At 46.7% G+C, this 24408-nt stretch overlaps 1 protein-coding gene across 2 annotated transcripts in view; it reads right to left on the minus strand.

The window, feature by feature from the left end:
* LOC308410362 (cyclic AMP receptor-like protein A) overlaps positions 1–24408 on the minus strand; it is a 52882-nt gene that overhangs the window by 15287 nt on the left and 13187 nt on the right. For both annotated transcript variants that reach the window (XM_080903649.1, XM_080903648.1), the window contains 5 exons: positions 23178–23267; positions 22646–22684; positions 17142–17220; positions 13930–13977; positions 8600–8682 (listed from right to left, as the gene is read on the minus strand). In XM_080903649.1, coding sequence (XP_080759775.1) covers positions 8600–8682; positions 13930–13977; positions 17142–17220; positions 22646–22684; positions 23178–23267 — 339 coding nt within the window. The remainder of the gene's footprint in view (positions 1–8599; positions 8683–13929; positions 13978–17141; positions 17221–22645; positions 22685–23177; positions 23268–24408) is intronic.

Consider the following 24408-nt stretch of genomic DNA (forward strand, 5'->3'; position numbering starts at 1 on the left):
AATCTGGTTATAATCCTCTCTTATCCTCTTTTGCAGCGTGAGGTTGCAAGGTTTATTTGCCATTAATCTGTCTCCATTTACCTTCCAACAACCCTTTAAAAAGTTGTGACAGAAAGAAAAGCACAAGTTGAGTTGGCCAGAGGTCGAATATAAACCGGCAACAAGAATCTACCTGCCGTAATTCTGGATAAAGGTGTCGACTAAACGTCTAAACGAAGCTTAAAATAAAACCAACAGTGCAGCCAGTGGAGCGTAGAGTGGCGTATCCTGGTGCTTGTCAGAGTAGGGACCATTTCAGAACTGTTTTCTGGGTTAGCCTACCGCGATATCTCCGAGGACCAGACCAGCTGCTAGTCACATTCATTTCACTTCCCATTAAAGGTGAAATAAATCAGGAGTCCCCATACAACCTCCTAAGAGACGCAGGAAACACACACACAAAGACACACACACGGACACGCACGAAGAGGAAGTTGGACACATGTGGATACACATAAACACACATCACTGCCCGTGCGTGTGCAAAATAGGTGTCTACATTCAGTCTAACCTGGGTCACATACGCCGAGAATGTCAGAAGGAGAGGAAATGCAGTGGATGTGTGTTTGTGTGAGCGGCTGTGTGTGTGCGCCTGCCTGCGTATGTGTGTCTCTCTGACAGCACAGCGGTGAGAGTGAGTGGGTCTGTGTGAAGGGGGGCTATTTCTGGCGTCTCATTTTTTTTTTCCTGCTGCCGCAAAGAAACACGATCGGCGTCCGGGAAACGAGAGCTGGCAGCAAGCAATCATCTGCCTGCCACACACAAACACACACACACACAGACACATGCAGGCGCACACACATGCGTGCGCACACACACAGACACACACACAGACAGCACCTCGCAGCGCTGAGCAACACGCGCCATGGCAACGGAACAGCCGCAATTAGAGGCGAAGAGCCTTTCCCCTCCATCGAGGGAGAGACGGAGAGCAAAATGAAAGGAAGAAAAAGAGCAGGCGAGGGGGAGAGAAAGGGAGACAGGAAGGCGGGGGGAGGGGGGAGGCTGGGCAGAGACGAGTGTCAGAGAAACGGCGCTGCACAGGAAGGAGAGAAGGGAGAGCGGGAGCGAAAACGGAGAAGACGATAAAAGAGGTGAAAACGTGGAAGAGTGAGGAGGCCGTGGAGGGGAACGAGGGGCCGAGAGCGATGGAGGAGGAGGAGCAGGGAAGAGGGCAAAGGGGTGAAGGAGCGAGGCTGAATGAAAAAGACTAAAAAAGAAGCCGAAGAGGCAGAGAGAGAGAAGGGAAGGGAAAGAGGAAGAGGAGGAGTAGGAGAGATATCTAAAAAGACAGATTGCAAGACATGAGTGAGACAAACAAAAGAGATTACGTGCGAGAGAAACCAAGATAAGACACGGGGGGGGGGGGGGGGGGGGGGGTGCAAGGAGGTTAGATAGAGAGAAGGGAGAGATGGAGAGGCTGGTGGAGGCGTGCGGAGGATGGGGGAGGATGGTAGGGGGTGGTAGGCTGTTTCTCCTGTGTGAGCCAGGCTAATGAAAGATGAATGAGGGAGGCAGTGGTGAGAAGGAGAGTGTGGCTGCGGGCGATGCCTGGCTGAGCTGCTGTGTGCGCGCGTGTCGGGGTTTTGTGTGTGCGGCGTAGTTGAGCAAGTCTCACAAAAGGGATGATGCTGTGTACACAATATCGGGAGCAAATGGTCAACAACAATAAACACGAAGACACGCTTCTGCGCTCACGCTCGCGGGCGCATGTAGCCTTAAGTCTCAGCCTGCTGCCACCTGTAAGCATGCAGTCAATCATTAGTACTCGCGCAGCGTCTCCGAAGCCTCGCTCACTTATTCAGACCTTCCATCTATCAAGCTGTCACTCACTCTTTGAACCCGTCTATCTCACCTTCCGCATTCTCTGCAAAATCCCTCATTTACTGCCTCTCCCTATCTCCTCCAATATCCCACCCTGCCAGTCTATACCACTTTCCTTCCCTCCGTTTCCATTTCCTCCTTCTATCAGCGTTCACCTTTTCTTTTTCTTTTTTTTGTCTGCCTCTAATTGTTGTGCCGAACATCCTCAGAGCTGTGGGTGAAACGCACTTAAAACAGCTTGGACGAGAACTCCTTCCCCAGAGTGGAGGGCAGCCAGACAGAGAAGTCATCCTGAACCCGATTGCACTTCCTCCGCTCTATGACTGACTGCCTTACTTCTTTTTTTTTTTCTTCTTCCCTCCAGACAAATCACATGCTTCGCAGTGCCCAAACAAGGCTCTCATTCTCCCTGCGGTGCCGCTGCTGACAGCGAATCAGAACTTTTCTTTGACTAGAAAGTCTAATTCTGTAAAATTGAATTTGATATCTAAGATAAATTATAGGTGGGACAAAATCAATGCAAGTATAGGACAGTAAAGAAGGAGATTTATATATAATTTTTTAAATGTATGCCAAGCTCACATGATATTCTACTGCCTTTCCTGAAGGTTTCAGAAAGATTTTAGCTTTTAAGCCCCTAAAACTAAATCCAGCTCAAAGGTTTCTATTATATCTATATTTCTAAAACATTTAGAAAGACAAACACTAATCTCAAACAGAGAGGATGAAAAATGAACTAGACATTGTCACAGTTTATTTTCGTCTAATTATTCTTCACAGTGCTTCGAGCCATGATAGCCTTTTAAAGGACTCAAAATATGGTAGAATCCACTTGTTGAATCCAGATTCTTCACACGTAAAAACTCTAATCTTTGTGGTTTTTCCTCTCAATAATCTCAATAGACAAAGCAATAAAGAAGATTTTTTTTAAACACTCAACACTGGGTTTTTTAAACTCAGTGCCTGAAATTCATTTACATAAAGCTTGACCTGTTGATCCGTTGGTTGCTTGCGTCTCTTTGATACATGTGTGGTGGCCTTTAGGGCAGCAAAAACCCAGGACAGGCTTTTCTTTGTACAGTGACAACATGTGATCAACCGCGCAAACGTGTGTTCAGCTCTATTGCTTGGGAACTATCTGCTAGAGGATGGTGCGCTTTATCTTCTTTCTCCTGGGTGTAACGACACGTAGATGAAACCACGGTCTGCATGTGCGTCGTGCTAGTGTGTCTGCATGCGTGTGCGCTACAACTGAAAACTGGAAGATGATCTACTTTGAGCATAAGGTCAATATGGGTGTAAATGCTCCCATTATAGACAACCGCACATGCTTGGTCCAAACACATTCATTTTGGCCAAAATTTCTGGAATAATCCTGAAACACATAAACAGGCACACCTGCATGGGATGCGCACACACACACACACACACACACACACACACACACACACACACACACACACACGGTAACAGACAAAGCAGCATACACAGACCCCAGGGACTAAAGCGGCTAACGTTCACCAACAGAATAAAACCCAAACAAAGAGACATCCTGTTTCCTGGAACACAACACCGCTCAACGCACTGTGCTGGGAGCCAGTAAACGCACGCACACACACACACACAAACAAAATCTCTTCGTGCATCGAAGCATACGTGTTTCCCTGCACCTGATTCATGTACCTGCATGTGTCTGTGCGTCCAGTGATGCCACTGGCTGTGCCTCAGAGTGTTTGTGCGAGTCAGTTCGTCCTTGTGAGCGGCTGTGGCTAGAAGTGTGTCCGTGTGTGTAGGGGTGGGTGCGCGTGTGTGTGTGTCTGTGAGAGAGAGGAGGGAGGGAGGGAGAGCAGATGATAGAGTAGGCTTTAGCTATTCCCTGGAGTGTGAGGCAGCGTTTACGGCACTCACAGAGCAGCCAGAGTGATGAATATTTAAAGACGTGCCTGAAAGAGCAGAGGGAGGGGGAACAGGGTATGTGTGGGTGCGTGTGTATGTGTTTATGTTTGCATACGGCAGAGTGTGAGGGAGGTTATCCAGTATCTCCTTTAGGTTTTGCATGTGTATACCATATGCATATGTGTTCATGTGCATATACACCAGAATGACCCTGTATGCCTATATATGGATATTTGTCTACATGACCTACATGTATGTAAGAGCAGTCAGGTCAGTACATTTCAATGTGTTGGGGTCATGCAAATGTGTTTGTGTGTTCTGCTGGTGTCATTTACATGTATGCAAAGAGATACATGTTACAACTATGTTTCTACTTCAAAACTGAAAATTCAGCCTTGGTGTGTGTGTGTGTGTGTGTGTGTGTGTGTGTGTGTGTGTGTGTGTGTGTGTGTGTGTGTGTGTGTGTGTGTGAAGTACACACAGCCCTGTAGACCATCTCGCCGTCTCGCTAAATGGGGATGAATAGCGGAGAGTCACTGCTGCTCAATGGGAGACGAATGGCTGTGTGGCTCTCCGTCTCCAGCTGCACACCAATCACTGCCCGTGATGCAAATACAAGTGTGCGCATGCAGGCGCGCACAGTAGGCATGGTCACATAACCACCAAATATTATGTGGGTCGAACAGCTGTCTGTGGCTACGCTATCGCACAGGCAATCGGGTTGCTCAAAGAGCATGACATCTGATGCTACAGACAGGTCAGATTTGCAAACATTGATGTTCTCTGTGTGTAAATAGGTTAAAATAAAATGTCAAAATTAAAGGATTAGAGGTTTCACTCTTAAGTATGTGCTTTCTTAAAATGTTAACTTTCACTCTGCGCAATTACAGTTTAAACCAAGCTAATCTCAACTTTAGTGGCAAATCCCTATAGACTGTCATGTCACTCCTGCAAAACCGCAAATCAAAGCATCCCAAAAAAGACAAGAATGGTTCATTTTGCCTCTAGATCTGAAAAACAAAACAAAACACCACTTATCTGCAAGTTATATCAAGTTCAAAACTTATTTTAGCAAACAGGACAACGCTGCCACTCTTACACTGTAAATTGAAAGTGAGGCAATGGATAAATAAAGAAGGCTTGCAGACAAAGAAAGATGAGAGTTTGGAACCTCACATACTGCCTTTCAGCACCAGCTTACTTGTTCAAGTAAACAAAATACACCACAAAAGATAGTAAGGGTATACAGTACGAACCACACACCAGACTAGACACACACGCACACACGGGGAGTCACAAACACACGTCCATATGCGCTGAATGCAAGATATTCCGAGAAGCGTAGAGGCAAGGAACGGAAGGAGGGGACTGTAGAAAGGGAAGAGAAAGCAGGAGTGAGAAAGAGAGAGGGAGAGCAAGAGCGCATCCTGGGATGCAGAATGCCGAATACAGTGTGATAAGAGTTAATGTATCCCCCCCACGCCCCTCCCTCCATCCCTCCCGTTTGGCTCTCTCTTTCTTCCTCCCTCCATCCATCCATCCCTCCCTCCCTCCCTCTCTCCTCCTCCCCCGCCTCCTCCCCGTTCTCTTTGAGGGATGAATAATAACTGCTGCTCTGAGATTTCCTCCCTCGTTTTTCAAAGCGCAGAGCGGAGATGGGGAAGGTCTGCCTGGCCCGGGTAGCGCGTGTGCGCACACACACAAAAGTGCAGACACGCACTGAAGCACACACAGATGCGTGCGCACACTGTCTTGTTCTCGCTGCTCGCCTGGAGCAGGGAAATCAGATCTCCTCCAGAGAAAGACGAGTGGGGGTGTAGGGGGGCTAGGCGCTGTAGGGAGCCCATACAAAAAAAATAAATAAATAAAAAAATAAAAATCTTGTGCTAGCACCGTATAGGCCTATACACACACCACGAAAACCACACAGACAGCACTGAGTGAAACCAAGAATAACTAGGAGGATGCAAGCTACCTCCTGGAGCGGCAGGGTGAACTCAAGGTTACAGACACATCACCGGTTCAAGCCCTGCCGCCAGGGCCAATCTATCCACGCTGAAGCGCCCCCCTGCACAAGGCGCGTAACCCTGATTGCTCAAAGCCAAGCGGCTTTGAAAACTGGAGCTGCAGCTTCAAGACAAAGCTGTAAAGAAAAAGAAGGGGAGAAAAAAAAAAGCACTGAATGGTAAGGCCGATTTGGTGGTGCGCTTTGGTGTTTAAAAGGGGATCGGGGTGCTTTTGAGGAGAGCAAGAAGTCTTGGCAAAAGACGAGCAGGCTGTCCGGGAGGAGCACTTGCACATCAAGCTGCGACGCACCACAGAAATCGGCAGCTAGGTTCCGAAGAGAGGGCTTATTTATGCAAACAAGCATACAAGCACGCACAGTAGGAATCTAGACAAGCCTTGTAAACAAACACACACCCACACCATAAAGCACACAGGGGAGGCGATGTGAGAAGCAGACTGTGAAAACTCTAGTCGTGCCCAGGCAGTGCTTACACACACACGCACACAGACGCACACACACACAGACGCACACAAAGAGCCGAGAGAGACTGAAGTGGGAGAGCGCGAGAGAAAGAAGGAGAAGGAGAAAGGGGAGGAGAAGGAGGAGGGATGAGTGCGAAGGTGCGAGTGTCTGGTGCTACTTTTGTGTTGCCAAATGAGGGCAAGCGAATGAGTGAGTGCGAGAGAGCGAGCGTGTGAGAGAGATGGATGTGTACGGCGAAATGACGTAAAATGGCTTGTCCGTGCGAGTGTGTGCAAGCGCGGGCGACACGAAATAGGAGCGTTTTCCCATTTCAATTCGCAACAGCTGGTGTCGAATTAACACATTTACCAGAGTGCATTTGGAACAGATTAAAATTGCGTGTGGCGTGTGACTATGTGCGTGTATGTGTGTGTGTTTGTGTGTGTGTGGCAGCAGCAGATGAGGGCCAAAACAAGAGTGTGTTTGTGTGTGGGAGTGTCTGTGTATTAACGCAATGGATCAGGGCAGGGAGAAATGGCACAGAGAGAGAGAGAGCAGCAGAGAGGGTTGCACAGCGAGCGAGCGAGAAAGAGAGAGCTCTACCCGACGGCTTTAGCTGCTGCCCTGGGCCGTCTCTCTAAGCCCTGTTTAGGAGGCTTTGGAGCTCAGATAGAAATAATCCCCCACTCAGACACACACACACACACACGCACGCTAGGCATGCACACACAAAATAAAAAACGCACGCACGCAAACACATGGGAGCTGTCGCGGGCAGACGCGAAGAAGCACACACTCCGGTTGAGGCGGACAAACAAGTGCGCACGCATTCACGCCGACACACACACACACACACACACACACACACACACACACACACACACACACACACACAGGGGAACAAGCAGAGACAGCACATTCGCCTCGACATGAAACCAACCACCCACCCACCCACGCGCACGCACGCTCTCATATACAACAAAACACACACACTAAGGCTGTCTGCCGTGCGGAAGCAGAGCACAGCGACATCGGCACGACACCGTGACAAACACTTTACACACTCCAGCACTCAGCAGAGGGGAGGGAAGGAAGGAGGGAGAGATGGAGAAAGAGAGGAGGAGGAAGAGGTGGAGGATATGAGGCAGGGGGAGGGAGGCGAGTGAGTAGGGGAAGGGGAGGGGGGGGGCTAACAAATTAATAGGAGCCGGAGATATATACAGCCAGCGCTGCTGAACGGGGGGGGGAGGAGGAGGAGGAGGAGGACGACGAGAGAGCAATTCATTCCCGTTTTCTACTCGTTCGCTCTCTGGAGAAAGGCAGAGCCGAGCTGAGCGAGAGCGTATTTGCTCAAGAGAGGGGAGAGAGAGAGAGAGGGGGGCTTTGTGTCGCTGAGGAGAGGAAAAGTGGAGGAGGAGGAAAAAGGGAGGGAGGGAGGGGGTGGAGTGGGGTGACATAAAAACACAGCAGCAGAAAGATGGAGCGCCTGAGCAAGGAAGAGTGAAAATAAGAGGACAATAACAAAGACTTTTTGAGCGTAAAAGAAGGCGAGAGGAAGGGAAAGTGGCATTAAGGGAGGGAAAGGGGGTGGTGTGTGTAAGGTTGGGGGGGGGGGCAGCGTTAGCGCAGGATGCAGTTTGTCATCTTCATCAGCCGACAGCCGGGGCACGGGAGGAAAGGGTCTGGAATGGATGGAGAGAAGGGAAGGGTGAGGTGGCGAGCAGGGCGGGGGGGGGGGGGGGGGGGGGGGGGGGGGGGGGGTGATGGGCAGTGTTTGAGCAGAGCTTTTGAAAGACGTTGACCCTGTAATTGACCTGTGTCTCCGCCTACATCGCCGTGGCGACAAGCAGAGCCGCTGCAGCTAATCACTTAGTAACCCTGACCTGTCAATCACACCAGTGCTGTGTTGAGATGGGGAGGGGGGGGGGGGGGGGGGGGGCAAATAAATGAAAAAGGAGCGGGAGGGAGATGAGGAGTAAGGAAAGGAAGGGAAAGGAAAGGGAGGGAAGGAGTAATAACAGCGCTGGGGTTATCATTTACTGGACCACCCGCCTCCTCCCACCCAACCCTCAGCCGACGAAGCTCAGGTTTTATAAAAGCCAATAAAACGCTCTATACCTCCATCTCTCTCTCTCTCTCTCTCTCTCCCTCTCACACACACACACGCACGCCCTCCTTTAGCGTTCAACTGCTACGAACGGAAAGAGGGAGAGCAGTGCTTTCCGAGAGTTAAGATAACAGAGAGAGCTAAAGAATGGGAAAGGCACATCAGGGCTTGGAGGGTGGGAGGAGATAAGATAGCAGAGTGAAGCCCCCATGCAAATAAAACAACAGAGTTTATAGCTGCACAGGTGTGTGTCTGTGTGTTACCTGTTGATGAGGGGAAAGATGGACACGAGCAGGTAAACTGAGGGATACCACTTCAACGGCTTGATCTCCTCCGCCAAGGAAACCTAGATGAGAGAAAATTGGCTGCTCACCCATGTAGAGAAACTCAAATGCTCACGTTAATGCTCTCGTCTCGCCTTTGCGTCGCGCACATACACGTGCACGCGCAGCGTCAGTGTCTTCACTGGAAGATCAGAGCGCAGGGGCGAGAAACAAAGGCCAATTAAAACCTAATAAAATATTAACCTGCTGATAATACGCAACATCCACACAGTTATGAGAAGAAAGCGGGGATTTCAATTAAACGAGAAGCAAATACTTTGCAGCAAATGTGAAGGGGATGAATTCAATATCTCGTGGACAAGCTGAGAGGAAGACAGAGACATGCTGCAGCAGCAGCTAAAAGTCGAGGAGGGGGGTGAGAGGCTGGTGGTGGAGAGCTTTTACAAGCCGTTATCTAATTCCCGGGAGAGGAGGACTCTTGCGTCCGGAAGAGGCTGAGAAGCGCGGCCCCTGGATTGATTTTCTGCGCTGTGCTGTTTTTTCGCCCCCCTCCTCCTCCTCAAGGCTAGGTCGCAGCAGCGGAGCCAGCGCAGAGCCTCCTTCTCTTTCTTTCTCCCTCTCTCATACACACACACACTTACACACAGTCGGAGCCAGGAGGCAGGCCCACAAGCTCTGGTCTCTACCCCCACATGGAGGAAATTAATTACTCACCAGAAAAACCCTGAGGCAGTCAGGCTCTAACGCAAGCATTTTAAACAATTCAGATGAAATCCAGTGGTATTTTATCTTACGCATATATGCGTGTGTGTTCTTGAGGGGGGTACCGAATGCAAGAGGCGGTGTTTCACTGTGTGAGAAAGGCTGGCTGTATGTGATCTACTGAACAGAGACCAGTCGTATTACCACATCACTGTCTTTAACAGCACAACCCCAAGGCAAAAACCAAGCTCAGCCCGATTAGCATCTATTATCACGGGAAGCCCTGTCGTCACTGGCCGTGTCAAGATCTGCCAATTGCTAACTTGTGTGTATGGTGTGTGTATGGTTGGGCACTTGAGTGTACGCATACTGCAAAGAATTTTGCAACGTGGAAGAGGAAAAGGACAGCCTGAAGGATGCTGCATGCAAAAGGCAATTTGTGGCTGTGTGAGCATGTGTGTGTATATTTTGGGGGGAAAAAATAAATCCAGAAAAAAAAACAACTTCAAAGACTGCTTGGAGCCAAGTGATCTCAGATCAGATTTCGGTGAGGCGTAGAAACAGGCATTTGAGGAATTTCAGTGAGCCAAGGAAAGGGTGCAGAAGGGTTGAAGAGAAACAGGAAGAGTGTGGGTAAAGTGCCTCCGCTGCCTCGTGTTTTTAATCACAGTCCTCCAGTGTCAGAGGCCCCTGCGCTGCTTGGGAAGCAGAGGGGGGAATGAAACCGTAATTATGTGAAGAGGGCGCAGCGGTCCCAACGTTAATGACACACGCTAGATTACAGACAGCAATCGGGAGCGACCCATCCCCTCCACCACCAAGCACAGCACTCACCCGGGCTTGCGCTCGTCTCAGGAAAAACTTCCTCTAAAAATAAGAGGATCGGGTTTACTGAGGGCACTTTAGCATTAAATTCAAGGACTTTTTAAAGGATTTTTGGGAGTAAAATTCAGGAACTAAAACTGAATAACATAATAGATGGAAAATGTTTCTCCTTAAAAAGCTGTACCACATAAGGCGCAGCAGCAGCATCTGCTGCAGTATTTCAGACTTTCAGTTACAACTTTTAAGCCAACATGGCTGAGAAGACCCGAAAGTGCTCTTTTGCTGATTATTTTTATCTTGAAGATGTCAAACGTTGCCGATTCTTTGAATTACTGTGGTTTAGTAATGATGCAAACAGACACTCCTTTGTTGTGCATTCATTCGTAACTGATTACACTTCTGATAAAAAAAAAAAATAAAAAAAAACTTGGCTAGGTTTACAAGAAAACGGCGACTGATTACAATCCACACAGCTTCATCGCTGTAGGCTGAACACAGAAAAGTCACCAGCATCACTATCGGTAAATTTTGCCGGCGAACTGGCCAGCTCAAACCCTCAGGTGTGTGTGTGTGTGTGTGTGTGTGTGTGTGTGTGTGTGTGTGTGTGTGTGTGTGTGTGTGTGTGGCTGTGCTGAGCTCTGGGTTTTCCCCTCGCAGCTGAGAGGTTTGCTGGATGAGGGTTTGGGTCAAAATATTGCATCATTTATTTGCAGCTTGTGCATAAAAAAACGTTTAAGACAGGACATACTTTTGAGATAACTAACATTTAAAATAGAGCAGTGGAAGTTGGAAAGCCCGGTTGTTAATGACTGTGTCATTGCTTGGCTGCTTTTGAGCACAGTGGGGATTCTCGGCCTGTGTCTTTGGCCGGCTTTTGCATGCTGCATCACGTATGATGCTCACCATATCTAACATATCACGATACAGTGATTCTGCAATATTTAGGCTATTACAAGGCAGTCGTCAAAAATACATTATGATATCTGTGTTAGATTAGCATGCATTAGTATGCATGCTGTCATTATCTATGTATGAACTTTATTATACATTTTAAAAATAATTAAATTAATTAGCTCTTTAATTTGACTTGTGCCACTGTCTGCTTTTTTCCTCTTCTGTGAACTGCTTCATCTTCTTTGAAAGTTATTTCACTTATATTCATTTTACTACCATTAATTTGATAAGCCTGACTTATTAAATAGCGACTTTGGTAAGTGAAGCTGGTGGGGAATCCTTTTAGACACCCTGTGCGTTTAAATATAGAGATGTCTGGCGGCAGGGCATCGATAACGTAACACAAGAGGAAGAACTGCTTTAGTAATATTGTGTTCCAGCCATATATTTGTATATCACTGCTGATCGTTTAACAGCTGGACAGCTGATCCCTTAAAAAAAGGAGGCATGTGTGTTTTGTCAAAAAGTCAAACGTCCTACTGAGAGCCCTTAAGAGAAAAACCACATACTATTCCCTTTTGCTGGCCAAGAATAAAATAAAAAGTTGATAGACCAATTAGAATACACACACATAGAGCGTACCCTCAGTGGTTTGCAAGGTTGTGCATGCATGCGCACACACACACACACACTTGTATAGACATAAAAGTAGAGGCCACTGCATTGTTACTCAAGGCAAAGCTTGTGTGGATCGGTAAACAAACATCTTGAGAAGATAACGAACAAGCGACTTGCTGTTTGCTCAGCCAGTTTTGTTGCTACCCGACGGGACTGAGCTGCTGTGTGTGCAGTTGTGCAAATGTATTTAAACGTGCGCACGCGCGCATGTGTGAGGGGTGCTGAAAAACCGTCATCCGAATATCCTCTCGTTGACCTGTGCCGCTTCAAAACCTTGTGGCAATCATGTGTGCTCATGCATGAACACAAACAAATTGCTCAAGAAATACACACACACACACACAGATGGGTCACAACATGTGACTTACAGCACTGATAACTGCCAGCGCTAGTTACGTACGTCACCACTCCAGCCAGATGCAGACGCACATGCACTCAAACAGCGGGAGGGGGGATGATGCTGCGCTGAGTCAGGGAGGAAAAAAAAAAGGGTTGGGAAATGCGTGTGGACACAGGGCATTAGGGGTTTGAGTGTATGTGTGCGTGTGACAGTAACAGAGAATGTGTGAGGCACAGAAGGAGGGAGACGTGGCAGAGTGAATGGAAATCACCAGAGCCAGCGGTCTTCAGACACCCAGCAGGAATCGCTTTCTCTAGTTTACACCTGCTGCTACACACTCGTACACACATGAGCAGGAGCTCACTGGTTTGGCAAGCACAATCTGGGAGGCTGTTGTTGTTGTTTTAAAGCATCGCAGCGCGGGCATAAACTCTCATAAATATTCATGTCCATGAACCTGGCTTGCTGCTTTATTCATGCTGGGTATGAGCACAACAGTGAGAGAGACAGCGAGAGAGGGGGTGAGAAAGACAGAAAGAGAAAGACAGGGAGAAAAAGAGAGAGAGAGCGTGAAGTGAAAGGCAGGGAGAGAGGAAAAAAAACAGATGGAAATGAGCGGAGTGACCGGGAAAGAGAAATACGAGGAAAGAGAGTGTGATAAAAACCACTGCTGACTTATTTACACTCTGTGCTACACATAGCAATTAGCCCACATGAAGACCGTGTGTGTGTGCATTTATGTGTGTGTGGTCACACATTCATGCACACGCGACTCCGCTTAAGGTTACGCCAGTTCACCGTGCAGTAATTATGTCTGCCACTTAGGGGCAGCATCTACATAACCTTAACCCTAACCTGCCCTCCGACACCTCACCCTGCTGGGCGGAGTGGCAACACCAAACAAGGAGGAGGGCGGAGGGAGTGCGAGGGATTGCTGCTGCTAGTTTTTCCTACTATGCATTAGTCATATTGTTTCAATAGCACCTGGTTAGGGAGAAGTAAGGCTTTATAGTCTTCCTGGTGAACAATGCATCATGAGCAGTCAATGAACCAGGTAAAAAGACGTGGCAAAAACCTGTTTAACGATCCACTTTCTAATACCAGGATTTTCAAGAAATCTACTTTTGTTCAGCTTTTCCAAACTCTGTGTCTCACAAGAGATGAGAAAATTGTTAAAAATCAAAGTAGCGGAGACAAGAGGCTTTTAATTTTCAAGTGCAGGTCAAGCATCTTAGATTTCCATCATGCAACCAGCTATTTCATAAACCCTTCCTGCCTACATCCTTTATTTAATTTCTGCAATATTTTGTGTTTTGTGGCAACACTATGAGAAGCTTGCAGAACTGACTGTCCTCACATTTAAACAGTGGCTCCATTGTGTAGTGGTTTACACATTTAAATAAAGTTATGTCTCCAGTCACGTTGAGTCCTGCTGCGATCGGAAAAATTACTTTCGCGAGATAGTTCTGTTCACGTATAACCCAGCACTAATGTGTAAAATCAGTGAAGTGCCCCTTCAGACTAGGCTAGGTTAACCCTCTCCCCAATTAATTTTCCCTTTTTCTATTCCCCTTATTTCTCCTCCTCCTCATGTCGCACTTCTCAATCTGTCTTGATTTACACCTATCTCCTGCTCCATTTAAAAATGAAGCTTAAACACACCTTTACGTGCATGCACACATTTATATACACATACACAAGAGCTCACACAGGAATAGATTTGAGAGGTCAAATTGCTCCCTGCTGTGTTTGACACCTACCCAGCGTGAAGGCAAGAGCTAATCCTACAGACACGCTAATCCTCACATTCTGTGTTTATACGTGTACATGTGCGTGTATGTGCTAAGAAATTTGATGGTCAGACCATTACCTTGCGCCTCTCTCGCTCTGGGTTGAAAGTTCCCAGCCATGACTGCATCTGTGCAGAAAAGACACAAAATAGGAAGAAAGAGGTCAGGGCAGCTAAAAAGCAGGGGAAAAAAGAAAAATTGCAGTGATTTTCCGATTTTAATCAGATGGGTTTTCCTAGTGAGGAGTGACATTGTGCTTAGAGGTCATTGCCTGCAGTGAGAAACCTGAACAAATATCACACTGACTACCACATCAATGCAAAATCCCACCACCTTCTCACACGCCTCAGCAAAATTACCCAATTCACAACCGAGCGCACAGCTTAGAGGCAGAAGGGAGCTCTTAAACAGCTCCCAGCATCTTGCAAAAAAAAACCCTGATCAGCTTCAGTGCACACAATTTGACAGAGGAAGAAGAAAACAAGGCGGAGGGTAGGGGTGTGTGTGAGGGGGTTGCGTGGGGGAGCGAAAAAAGAGAATTTTGTTTAGAAAAAAGTGTCGGGAAAAAAAGAAGTGGAGCAAACATGGCAGACACGAGGCCTTTGGAAAGAACGTGGGAATAGTTTTCGCTCTTCCTCTGCGTCCTCTCTCGGGGGAATGAATGGAAAATGTCAACAGGCAGGCGCAGGAACACACATGCACACAACCATGCACAGGACTGGGGATTGGCGATGGTGGGATAGGAGGGAGGGGGCTGTATGAAGCCAGAAGGTTTATGTAACCCAAGACATCAGAGACAAATCTCTGGAGGCCCTGTGCGAGCTTCATACGCATGAACAAAAAGGCAGCATGAACAACATGCACTAACAGCTCTTCTATTCTGCTATTTATTAACTCAATGTTGCCATGGTTTCTCGGTGCTGACGTGATTGTCATTGTAAATCTATGCATGACCGTGGTGTTTGTGCAGTGCGGGGATAAAAAAAAAAAAAAAAAAAGGACAGCCGTTTGGTCATTAGATTCAACTTGTTTCCACAGCAGCCCTCTGCTGCCCAGCTGAGCACCGCTATCCATCAAAATCAACAAACGCTGATAATAAGTGGCAATATCATTAGGCTTTGGCCAGGTCTCCACATACCCGGCTTTCGTTGCAGTCTCTCTTAAGCCACGCTACTGAAAGGGAAGCGGTTATGCTAGTGGCGTGTTGAGGGGTGAGGGCTGGAAGGAAGGGAGTGGACATGTACAAATTGCATCTGTAAAACAAACACACTCCCAGAGCTCTCTGTGTGGCCCGAAATGACTCATTAGCCTTCAAATCCCTCCAGTTATTATGAGCTCGCACAGCCACTCAGAATGTGTCCTGTTTCTTTTTGTTTTGTTTTGTTTTGTTTTTTTAAACAATCTGGGTGTAAAGGACTTGGAACCCCCTCCCTCGCCACGCCCATCTGCCTCGGTGAAATCGGAAGGTGGAAAAACTTCTCCGTCCAGCTAACATCCCACCTCTCCTCACTCAGCCTATTCGTCTCTATCCCTTTCTCCATAGCGTCGCCACCTACCCTGCTTTCAAAGCTTTTGAAATTCTTTCAAGTGAGACAGCCTGCAGCTGAAAAGAGATAAGGCTTGAGCTCTTCATAAATACGACAGAGAAAGCAAAACGGCAGAGTGAAAGGGGGAGACAGACGCGGAGGGGGAAAGGAAAAGGGGGGGGGGAAGAGAAAATGAGCGGGAACACAGAGAGAGAGAGAGAGAGAGAGTGACAAATGAATGCAAAAAAGGGATTCAGAATAAGGAAGGTGGGAAACAGATATAGAGACAAGAGGTAGAGGGAGTGATAGCTGAATACTGTGAGCTGAATGAGTTATGAGATGCAGGTTGGAAACCAGCGACATTCATTCATTCTCTTTATCGCAGGTGTGATAAAGAGTGTAGTCTCTTTCCCGTTCCCTGCCTCTCAGCTACCTGCTGTCTGTCTCCGTTGTCGTCTTCCTGCAGCCTGGCTATCTGCAGAATCTCTCTCACTCCACCGTTCCCTGTGCAGCCCAAGCAATGAATGCTAACATTCAACAGCAACACAACGACTGTGAGTCTGATGAGGCTTTGGTCTCGTCCTCCCTTCACGTCAAACGCTCACGAGCATACTGTGGCAACGCAAGTCTACCGTCGCTGTTCCAGCGGCCGCAGTGTGGGGTGTCGTCAGATCAGGGGAATGGCAGCTATGCGAACTTTGTGGAATGCTGCCCCTGGGCTCCTACAGCACCGAGCACGATGAAGAGCCACGCAAAACTACAAGCTACCATGGTGAGCACATCAACTAAGTGGTAAATGAACTTATCTGATTTCCTGCACAATTTAATGGATTGCAGTACAAAATATTGAATACGGTAAAAAATGCCCATCACACAAGAACTGAAAGTCCACAATTATATCAATTCAGACAGTTTATTTGCCCAAACATCAATTCCAATTAGCCAAAGTAGACAATTTAGAGTCACACAAAAATTAGAGAAGCATAAAATCCTCATATTCTAGTAGTTGGACCAAGTAAATGTTAGCATAATTAATAAATCAAAGCCATTATATTTTATGTTTTGTCCAAGCATCAGTTTAAAAACCAATTTAAAATGAATAAAAAAGCAGAAATTGGCACAATGTAGCAGCTGCACCAAGTGAAAGAAAGGTATTCTTGCTTGATAAATTACTTTAAGTATAGAACCAGGACGACATTTTATGACACCGTTACTCCAGTATGAAAAAAGTCCCCAGAAATGCATCACGAAACACATTTCTCACTCAAAAAGTTAGATGAGATTATTCCTTGCTACCTTTAAACAATATTGCAAGCTTCTTGTAAACTGTATCTCAGCAGTTTTGACCTGTAGTCATTTCTCTTCCTTAAAGAGCTGCTTGACATTCAAACAACCATTATTACCTTTTCCAAATGCACTGGAAGCGAAAATGAAAACGAAAGCAAACTATGAAATTATCACAATTGTTTAAATGTGTCTAGTTGTCTGAATTCATGTACTTTTGCTAAGTATATGCCACACATTCTCAAATCTCCACAAACCACATTTATCCTTTACATGACTTTTGATCAACAGGATAGGATCGTTTCATAGCGCATAGTGTTTTGGGGAATTTTTTCTTATATCTGTACTTCAGTGAGAACATTTACACCCCCACCCCATTAGTACACCCACAGAGCAGTTCCACTAATGCCAGGTTTTAAAAGCTCACAGCGCCGTCACGTTCGGCTAAGTTGTCTTGAAATAGACGTATATTGAGTACTCACTCTCTTATTGGCCACGCAGATGATCCTGGCGTAGCAGAAGATCATCAGGAAGATGAGGCCGAAAAGAGGCACGTACCATCTGCAAAGCACAGGCGTAACAGATCAATAACAAAACTCCAAACGAGAAACATTATTAAAAGATCATTTTTGCTGTTTTGTCGGTGGAGGTTGTTTCTTTAGCCTCCTTGCTTCAGTTGTAGAAAGTGTGACATGAAATCACATGAACAATATCAAAAGTTATGATTATGGTGATATACTCTTATGCATTCTTAAGGAATTCACACCTTAGGAAAACACAAAAGCAAGCCACGTGTCCTGTTGCTATAGGATTTAGTCCAGACTTAAATAAAAGCTTATGTTTAGCTGGCGTGTCGCATAAAATCATTGCTCATGATCTGCCTACAGATACATTTTTTTCATTCTAGGCAGCGTTATCAATATGAGTGTATACACCAACTTACAAATTTATATAACATACATTTATGACATGACTATGTAAAAACATTATGATAAAGTAAACGACATCGCTTGGAGGAAAGAAGCTACAGCAAATGACCACCTCTGTGCTGCTTTCCTTAGCTTTACAGAGCTCTGCAGTTCAATTTTTAGCTGTTGGCCACCAGTTTTACTTGCAGAAGTGTTGCATTTTTGGAAAAAAATGTCTTGAAGTCCACTGCGTGCTACTTGCTCAGCACCAAAAGGAAATATAGTTAAAGACTTGCTGGTAAACACTTAAGAGCATTTACAAGCTGAGGAGGCAGCTATTTCTCTCAGAGGATGGGAAACGACCAAGAAAGAACAAATGGGCCGTGAATATACGACATGCATTCACCAAGCAGACAGGCACATTACTCTTATAATAATGTAGGCCCCTATAAGAAGGAATTTAAATAGGCAGTTGTTTGTTAAGAAGCTGATTATATCAACTTAACAGGTAAAAACTTAAGCTAAAAAAAAAGAAATTAAAGGTTAGAGTTTATCAGTACTTTTTCCATAACCAGTTCAGGTGAGACTGTTTCGCTGGCTGACACTAGAAAGCATTATTCTAAACAGCTGATGCGTAAAGGGCACACAGTATGTACACAGTCACCAAAGACTGTAAAAAAACCTGACGAGGCAACTCTGGACCTCACTCCATATAGTTTTACATACTGAGTCAAGAGGTAGATGAAGAACAAAAGATCATTCCAGCAAAGTCACAATGCTGTAAATGCATGGCATTCCTATGGGACAAGGGTTGCAATTTATAAAGGGGAGGTGTGGGAGAATAATATGTCAGGTATTTCAGAGCGGATGAAAGCGAGCAAGACGAGCAGGGGAAATGAAGGTGATTACTTTTGGTGGAATGGCAGTCTTATGTTATGCAACCTCTTGGGAGGGAAGCTCAGAGGAGTTTCAACCTCTCCCTGTAATTGTGAAACAGGTCTTTGTCTCACTTTGATATACAGGTTCCTGGTCACAACTTGTCTTTTCAGTCTAGGTAACCCTGAGCAGTCACAACTGTTGTGTTTGTCACCTACCTCATATCTAAAGAAGTCTCAAGGGCTGACATGAAATATGACTGGCCAATCCCCCACCTGTGTCGTCCTATGCATGCAAATTCAACTTTCAATACAACTTTCTGGCTTGCACCTGCACTTGACACAGGCAAAAAATACTGGACAGTACTGAACAAGGCCACCAAGAGTAATTATAGCACTCATGATAAGACAAAATGGTTCAGCTGACTATTAAAACAAAGAGTCTGTCTCAGACCCTTAAATTTACAGACACACGCTTATAAAATGGATGAATGTCCAACAGAGATCATCAAAGTCCTTGGCATAGGCAAATGCAGAATCCAAACATCCAATAATTCACCCATCCATGCATTTTCCTCTGCTTATCGAATTCAGTGTGGTGGAAAGGCTGGAGACAACCCCAGCTGAGAGGCAGGGTACACCCTGGACAGGCTAGCAATTTATCCCAGTTCTAACACATAGATACAGATGACCATTCACACTCACAATGACACCTATGGGCAATTTAGAATCACAAATTAACCTAATGTGTATGTTTTTACACTGTGGGAGGAAGCCAGATTACTCAGACAGAACTCACGCAGACACTGGACGAACACGCCAACTCCAAACCGAAACACTGACTCGTCTGTCTATTTTGTGCTCACCCATGGTTGTCCTCCATGCCCGAGGACTGAAAGAAACTCACTGAGCATTATTAAATTAAACTTTTTATTGGAGGAGGAATCCGATACAGTAGGCGTTTGTTTCAATGCAGGAAACAGGCTGAGGGAAAGGCTCCTTTATGTGCCTTTATGTCTTGTAGGGAACATCGGCAGACAAAGGATACTGCCTGTCTTTGAAAGCTGGTATGACTGCATCTGCATGTGTGCATCTGTGCAGGTTCAATAACGGCATGGGACACTGATGAAAGCGTTTCAGGGGGAGACCTGTGCGAGCGTCACCCCGGTGTGATTTAATAACCCGCTCTCCGGAATAAACAGCGTCCAATTACGCCAGCGCACGTCCTGTTAATGATGGAAAGACGAGCTTGGGGGGTGGGTGGGTTGGTGGAGAGGGGAAAAGGAGGGATGGCCTTTTTAACGATAGTGTGGGGGGCTGTGAGGAGGAGAGAATGACGGGCGGCAGCTACAAAGTGCTCTAATTAGCATGATAATGATCTGCCATTAGAGTCCGCTGTGCTCTACAGCTGAGCACTACCCGGAGAGAGAGAGTCAGAGCAGGAGGGAGACGGCGAGAGACAGAGAAAGAAGTAAAAGCAGAGGGAGAGAAGATTCAGAGTGGGCAGAGGATGATAAAAGTGATGAGATGAATAGAGAAGAGGATGCAAAGGTGGATAGATGACTGCGGATTGCGGCTCAGGACCAGAAAGAGCAGAAATGAGAAAGAAGCTCTGGGTGATTAAAAGGCAAGCAGAGGGATAAGGTCGCAGTGAGAATGAAAGGAACAGCAGAAATTCGTTGCACCCGATAGATCGACTAGGGAAAGATGGATAGAAATACGGATAACCACAGTGGGGTTTTCAGAGGACAACAGTGAGCAAGAGTGGATTGCCTGAAAGTGGCAGAAAGAAAGATCATCGCAGATGTGCACAAATTCAATCACTCGGCCTTAGCCTGGCCTTCCCTCCAGTACGGCTCTGAAGTGAAGAATGAGGCTCGGTTGAAAGAAGTCTTAATTGAAGTGCCTGCTAGAAGACGAGAGCATGGTAGAGACCCGTCTATGCAGGTTAATGATCAACTGCAGCCGTCAGCTTTGACCCGGGAGATCCTAGCACACAGGGAAAGATCACGATCAACCACTTACGCAAGAAAGGATGGCCTGACAGACAGAAAGAGAGGTGGAGACTTAGAAGCAGGGAAGGAGGAGAAGTGTGTTCAGGGTGAAGGTCGGGTCTCACTTGATGCACTAATGGAAAAGCCATAAGGTATCTACAGCCTAGCTAGAGGTGCTTTGACTTAAAGGCAACCCAAGCGTGCAGCGTCATTGGGTGAACACAACAGAAATGGACAGCAAACTGAATTCAAATGGAGCCTCATATTTACCCACTGATCATCAAATTAACATCGCTCTGTCCCACCTGGACCTTTACATACTTGAAGTAAGCATAAGATCTACGTGTGAGTGCTAAAATTGTTGTTATTTAAAACCACAAATGGTAGCCTCATGTTAGAACTGAAGTAAAGAGCCAGGAGATCAATCAGTCAGGAGATCTATGGGTATGGGTCAAATCCCGGACAAGCCCCCACTTATGTTACATCCGAACTCATAGACTGCAATATAAAACCGACAGTGACAGCACTTTATAATAATAGGAGATTTACTGAAATTACTACATAGGCTAGGTTCAAATTTAGGGGCATGTCTAATAAAAACATAACTGGAAACACATGATGACCAAAAGCAAAGAAATGAGGTGTCCAGTCCAAGCTAACTCTTAGTGCCCTTATGCACACTTTCTCAGGTGTGGACAAAATGGTAAATAAACATGGGCAGCATAAAAAAAAGTCTTGCATTGCCGCTGTGAAGAACTTCAGTGCTGCAAAAGAATATAACAATGATCACAGGTATAAAAATGCATTTTGTAAGAAAATCTGCACGCATTTTTGCATAAATCTGAACCAAAGTACTGATCAGATCCACAGACTTCTGTAACATCTGTAAAGCAATGCAGCTAAAACAACCACATAACCATTAACTTCCACTTGCAAAGTTATTTTCACTGTTATTTCTCAGCCTTATGCTTGAGTGGGGCCCGTGGCACACACCGATGGGGGACCTCTAAGAGCGTTGACTCAGCTAAGCTCGAGTGCTTCCAATTGCTGACTCAAGCCCTGAAACTCTGCACCTTCATCACACAGCCCTGTCCTCCGCTTTGCTTTCTCCTTCCTTTTTCATTCCCTTTCGCACACCCCCTCCTCCATCAAACCTTCCCTGCCTCCTCTGTTCTGCCCGTGCGCTTCGCTGAACTCTGATGAAGACGCACTACAGGGCGTGGGCAGACACGAGGACAATCTATTTCTCTGACTCCCTTCTCCTTCCCGTCCTGCAATGCCGATCCTCTTTCCTTCTCGTGCTGAATAATTCCCTGTCTCCGTCCAACTAGACTATGTATGTTACCCCTCCCGTCTTTTCCACTTTTCACCTTTAATGTTACAGCCTCTGCCCCCCACAAGGTGTCAGCAGGCTGTGTGTGTGTGTGAGTGCATGTGTTTTTGTCCGTTGACGGGTGCTGCCTTGGCCTCTAATCTCTCGTCTGGTTTGATGTAATTAAGGCTAATGAAGATTCCCTGATCCTCTGAGCGGCTCGTCCCCCTGGGCCACGACAGCGTGGAAAACTAGAAAGAGCCGGGGAGCAGAGGAGCACTGATAAAAGAGACATGGGCTCGTTTAGCACAGCTGATAGCTATGTGTTGTTCTCTATATATGTGTGCGTGTGTGTATTTGTCTGAGTGAGTCTCCCTCTGTGTGTGTGTATACGTTTGTGTGCTTATTTGTTTAAAAAGATTGATTCCCTGCTGATGCTGCGAGCAGCAACGCGATTACCTTGGCTCATAGCAAAGTGTTGTTGTGTGTATGTGTGTGTGTGTTTACGTGTCTGCACCGGCAGATTGGCAGAGCCCTTGCAGACTTAGGGCCAGTTGCAGAAAGCAGTAGACAGGCATAATCCTTCATAGCCGTCCTAAACACTTAAATACACAGTGTAGCAACTCCCCTAAATCTGACAAGGCAGAGGCAGACACAGGAACATCCACACACGCGCACACACACACACACACACACACGCACGCACGCACGCACGCACGCACGCACGCACACACACACACTTCTTGGCCTTGCACCAAGGGGGAAAAAAACCCTGCAGGCTCCCCTGACATGCAACCCTTCACATTTCCCCGCAGAGACAGCCCTTCTCCTCCCTCCTCCTCCCCATCTCCCCCAGTGGGGGAAGCTTTGATGGCGGTGCTGAAAGGGTCTACTTACATCCCAAATCTCCAGGCTACGTGATCGTCTGTGATCCAGCTGGGGGAAGAGAGAGAGAGAGAGAGAGAGAGAGCGATGAGGGGGTTACAAAGGAAAAGGGAGAGCGTGAGCGGAAGAGAGACTTGTGTGACTGCAGAGGGGAGAAGCTGTGCAGCTGTAGCTATTAATAAGCCGAGAGTGGAAAGAGAGAGCCGAGCCCGGAGATTAAGGCTCTGTCCCAATTCTCATTCCACTGCCTCCTCTCCTTGGCCTCTTCCACTTTTCCTCACCCCCTTTAACAACCCTCCAAACAAATAATGCCTTTCCCATTTACCACAAGAACCGGAGAGCACGAGGAGGTGTTGCACTGTGATCAGATGTGCTGATAATTGCCAATTTTAAGCACATAAACTCCTATAATGGTTGAAGCAAATCTAGAGTTGGAATGAGGCCAGTGCTGTGGCCTCCCTTGAAAGAAAAGACATTTAATGGAAAATACACGGTCACTAGCTGACAAAACACAAAAACTACACTCTAGCTGGGGCGTACTCACCACCAGGCTCCTGCGGGGCCATAGTAACCCTTGAACAGCGGCAGCGAGGCCATGACCAAAGGTACCCCCCACGCCATCAGATGGTAAAACCTGATAAAAGGAACACATTTATTTCATTATGAGCACAGAGGGTTCGGCAGGTTTTTCCCTGGAAAAAAAAAAGCTTATAAATAAATCAATTCTTTTCTTCTTCACTTCATCCCTTTGTTGGCACTCACACTAGGGTCATTTTTCAGGTCCAGACGAATGTCTATACCAGCCAGACAGCCAATTACTCATGGTAATATAAACCATAATTAGCTTAACTGTTGGGGAAAAGATGATTTTCAGTGGAAATCCCTGCATCAAAACCACAAGCAGGATGCAGATTCTCACTCAAGGGGATCCTAGTGGATGGACAATTTAAGTGTAACTGTGTACCTAAAATATGTTTGTGCACTATAAAAACAGTCTGCTTTCAAAGGGAGGAGGTTAAGGAGGCTGGAGAGCCTCATACAGGCTATCGATGAAAAATGATAACAGTGACGGTGACGGCCTTTTGAGCGTGTGTGTGCCAGACGAGGTGTGTGCGCCAGTGTCTTCGGCGTCTGTGTGGGAGTCGATACTTCATAGAGCGTACAGCGTCGCCTGGTCAATAGAGTGGAAGTCCTGCCCTGACTTGTTCCGAGTACAGTCAATCGAGCAGTGGTGACACAGCTGACACACGCTCAATCCCACTCCAGTTGTGTGACACACACACCCACACACACACACTTTATCACTCTATTTCACTGGGGCGCACTGTACGCTCCCCTCTCCCCGACCCTCTTGCTGATGGACAGCCCTGAGTGTGTGGGAGGAGCAGGAAGAAAGGAAAGGCTGCTGGTTTAAATAGAACAGAAAAGTAGGCGGGAGAGAGACATAGTAAATATATGGATCCAGACAGAGTTTGTCTTTAGATCGAACATGAGAAGGAAGTGTGTGAGAAAGATGAAAACAAGCAAGCAAGAGGCCAGAAAGAAAACAACAAAACAAAGAAAGACAAGGCGGGAGGATACAAACGGTGAAATCGGTGCTGCCAGTGTATGGCATGACAACTGGTGCATATGTGGGGGGGCTTGTCAGGAAATCAATGCTGAGAGCTCACAGAGCCCTCACTCCCCACCCCCTCCCAAACACACATGCACCAGCATGCACGCTGCAACACACGCATCACACACTTGCAATGCTTTGAGAGGGAGATGACGAGGTC

This window comes from Rhamphochromis sp. 'chilingali' (genome assembly GCF_963969265.1).
Source record: "Rhamphochromis sp. 'chilingali' genome assembly, chromosome: 14".
Taxonomy (NCBI): Eukaryota; Metazoa; Chordata; class Actinopteri; order Cichliformes; family Cichlidae; genus Rhamphochromis; species Rhamphochromis sp. 'chilingali'.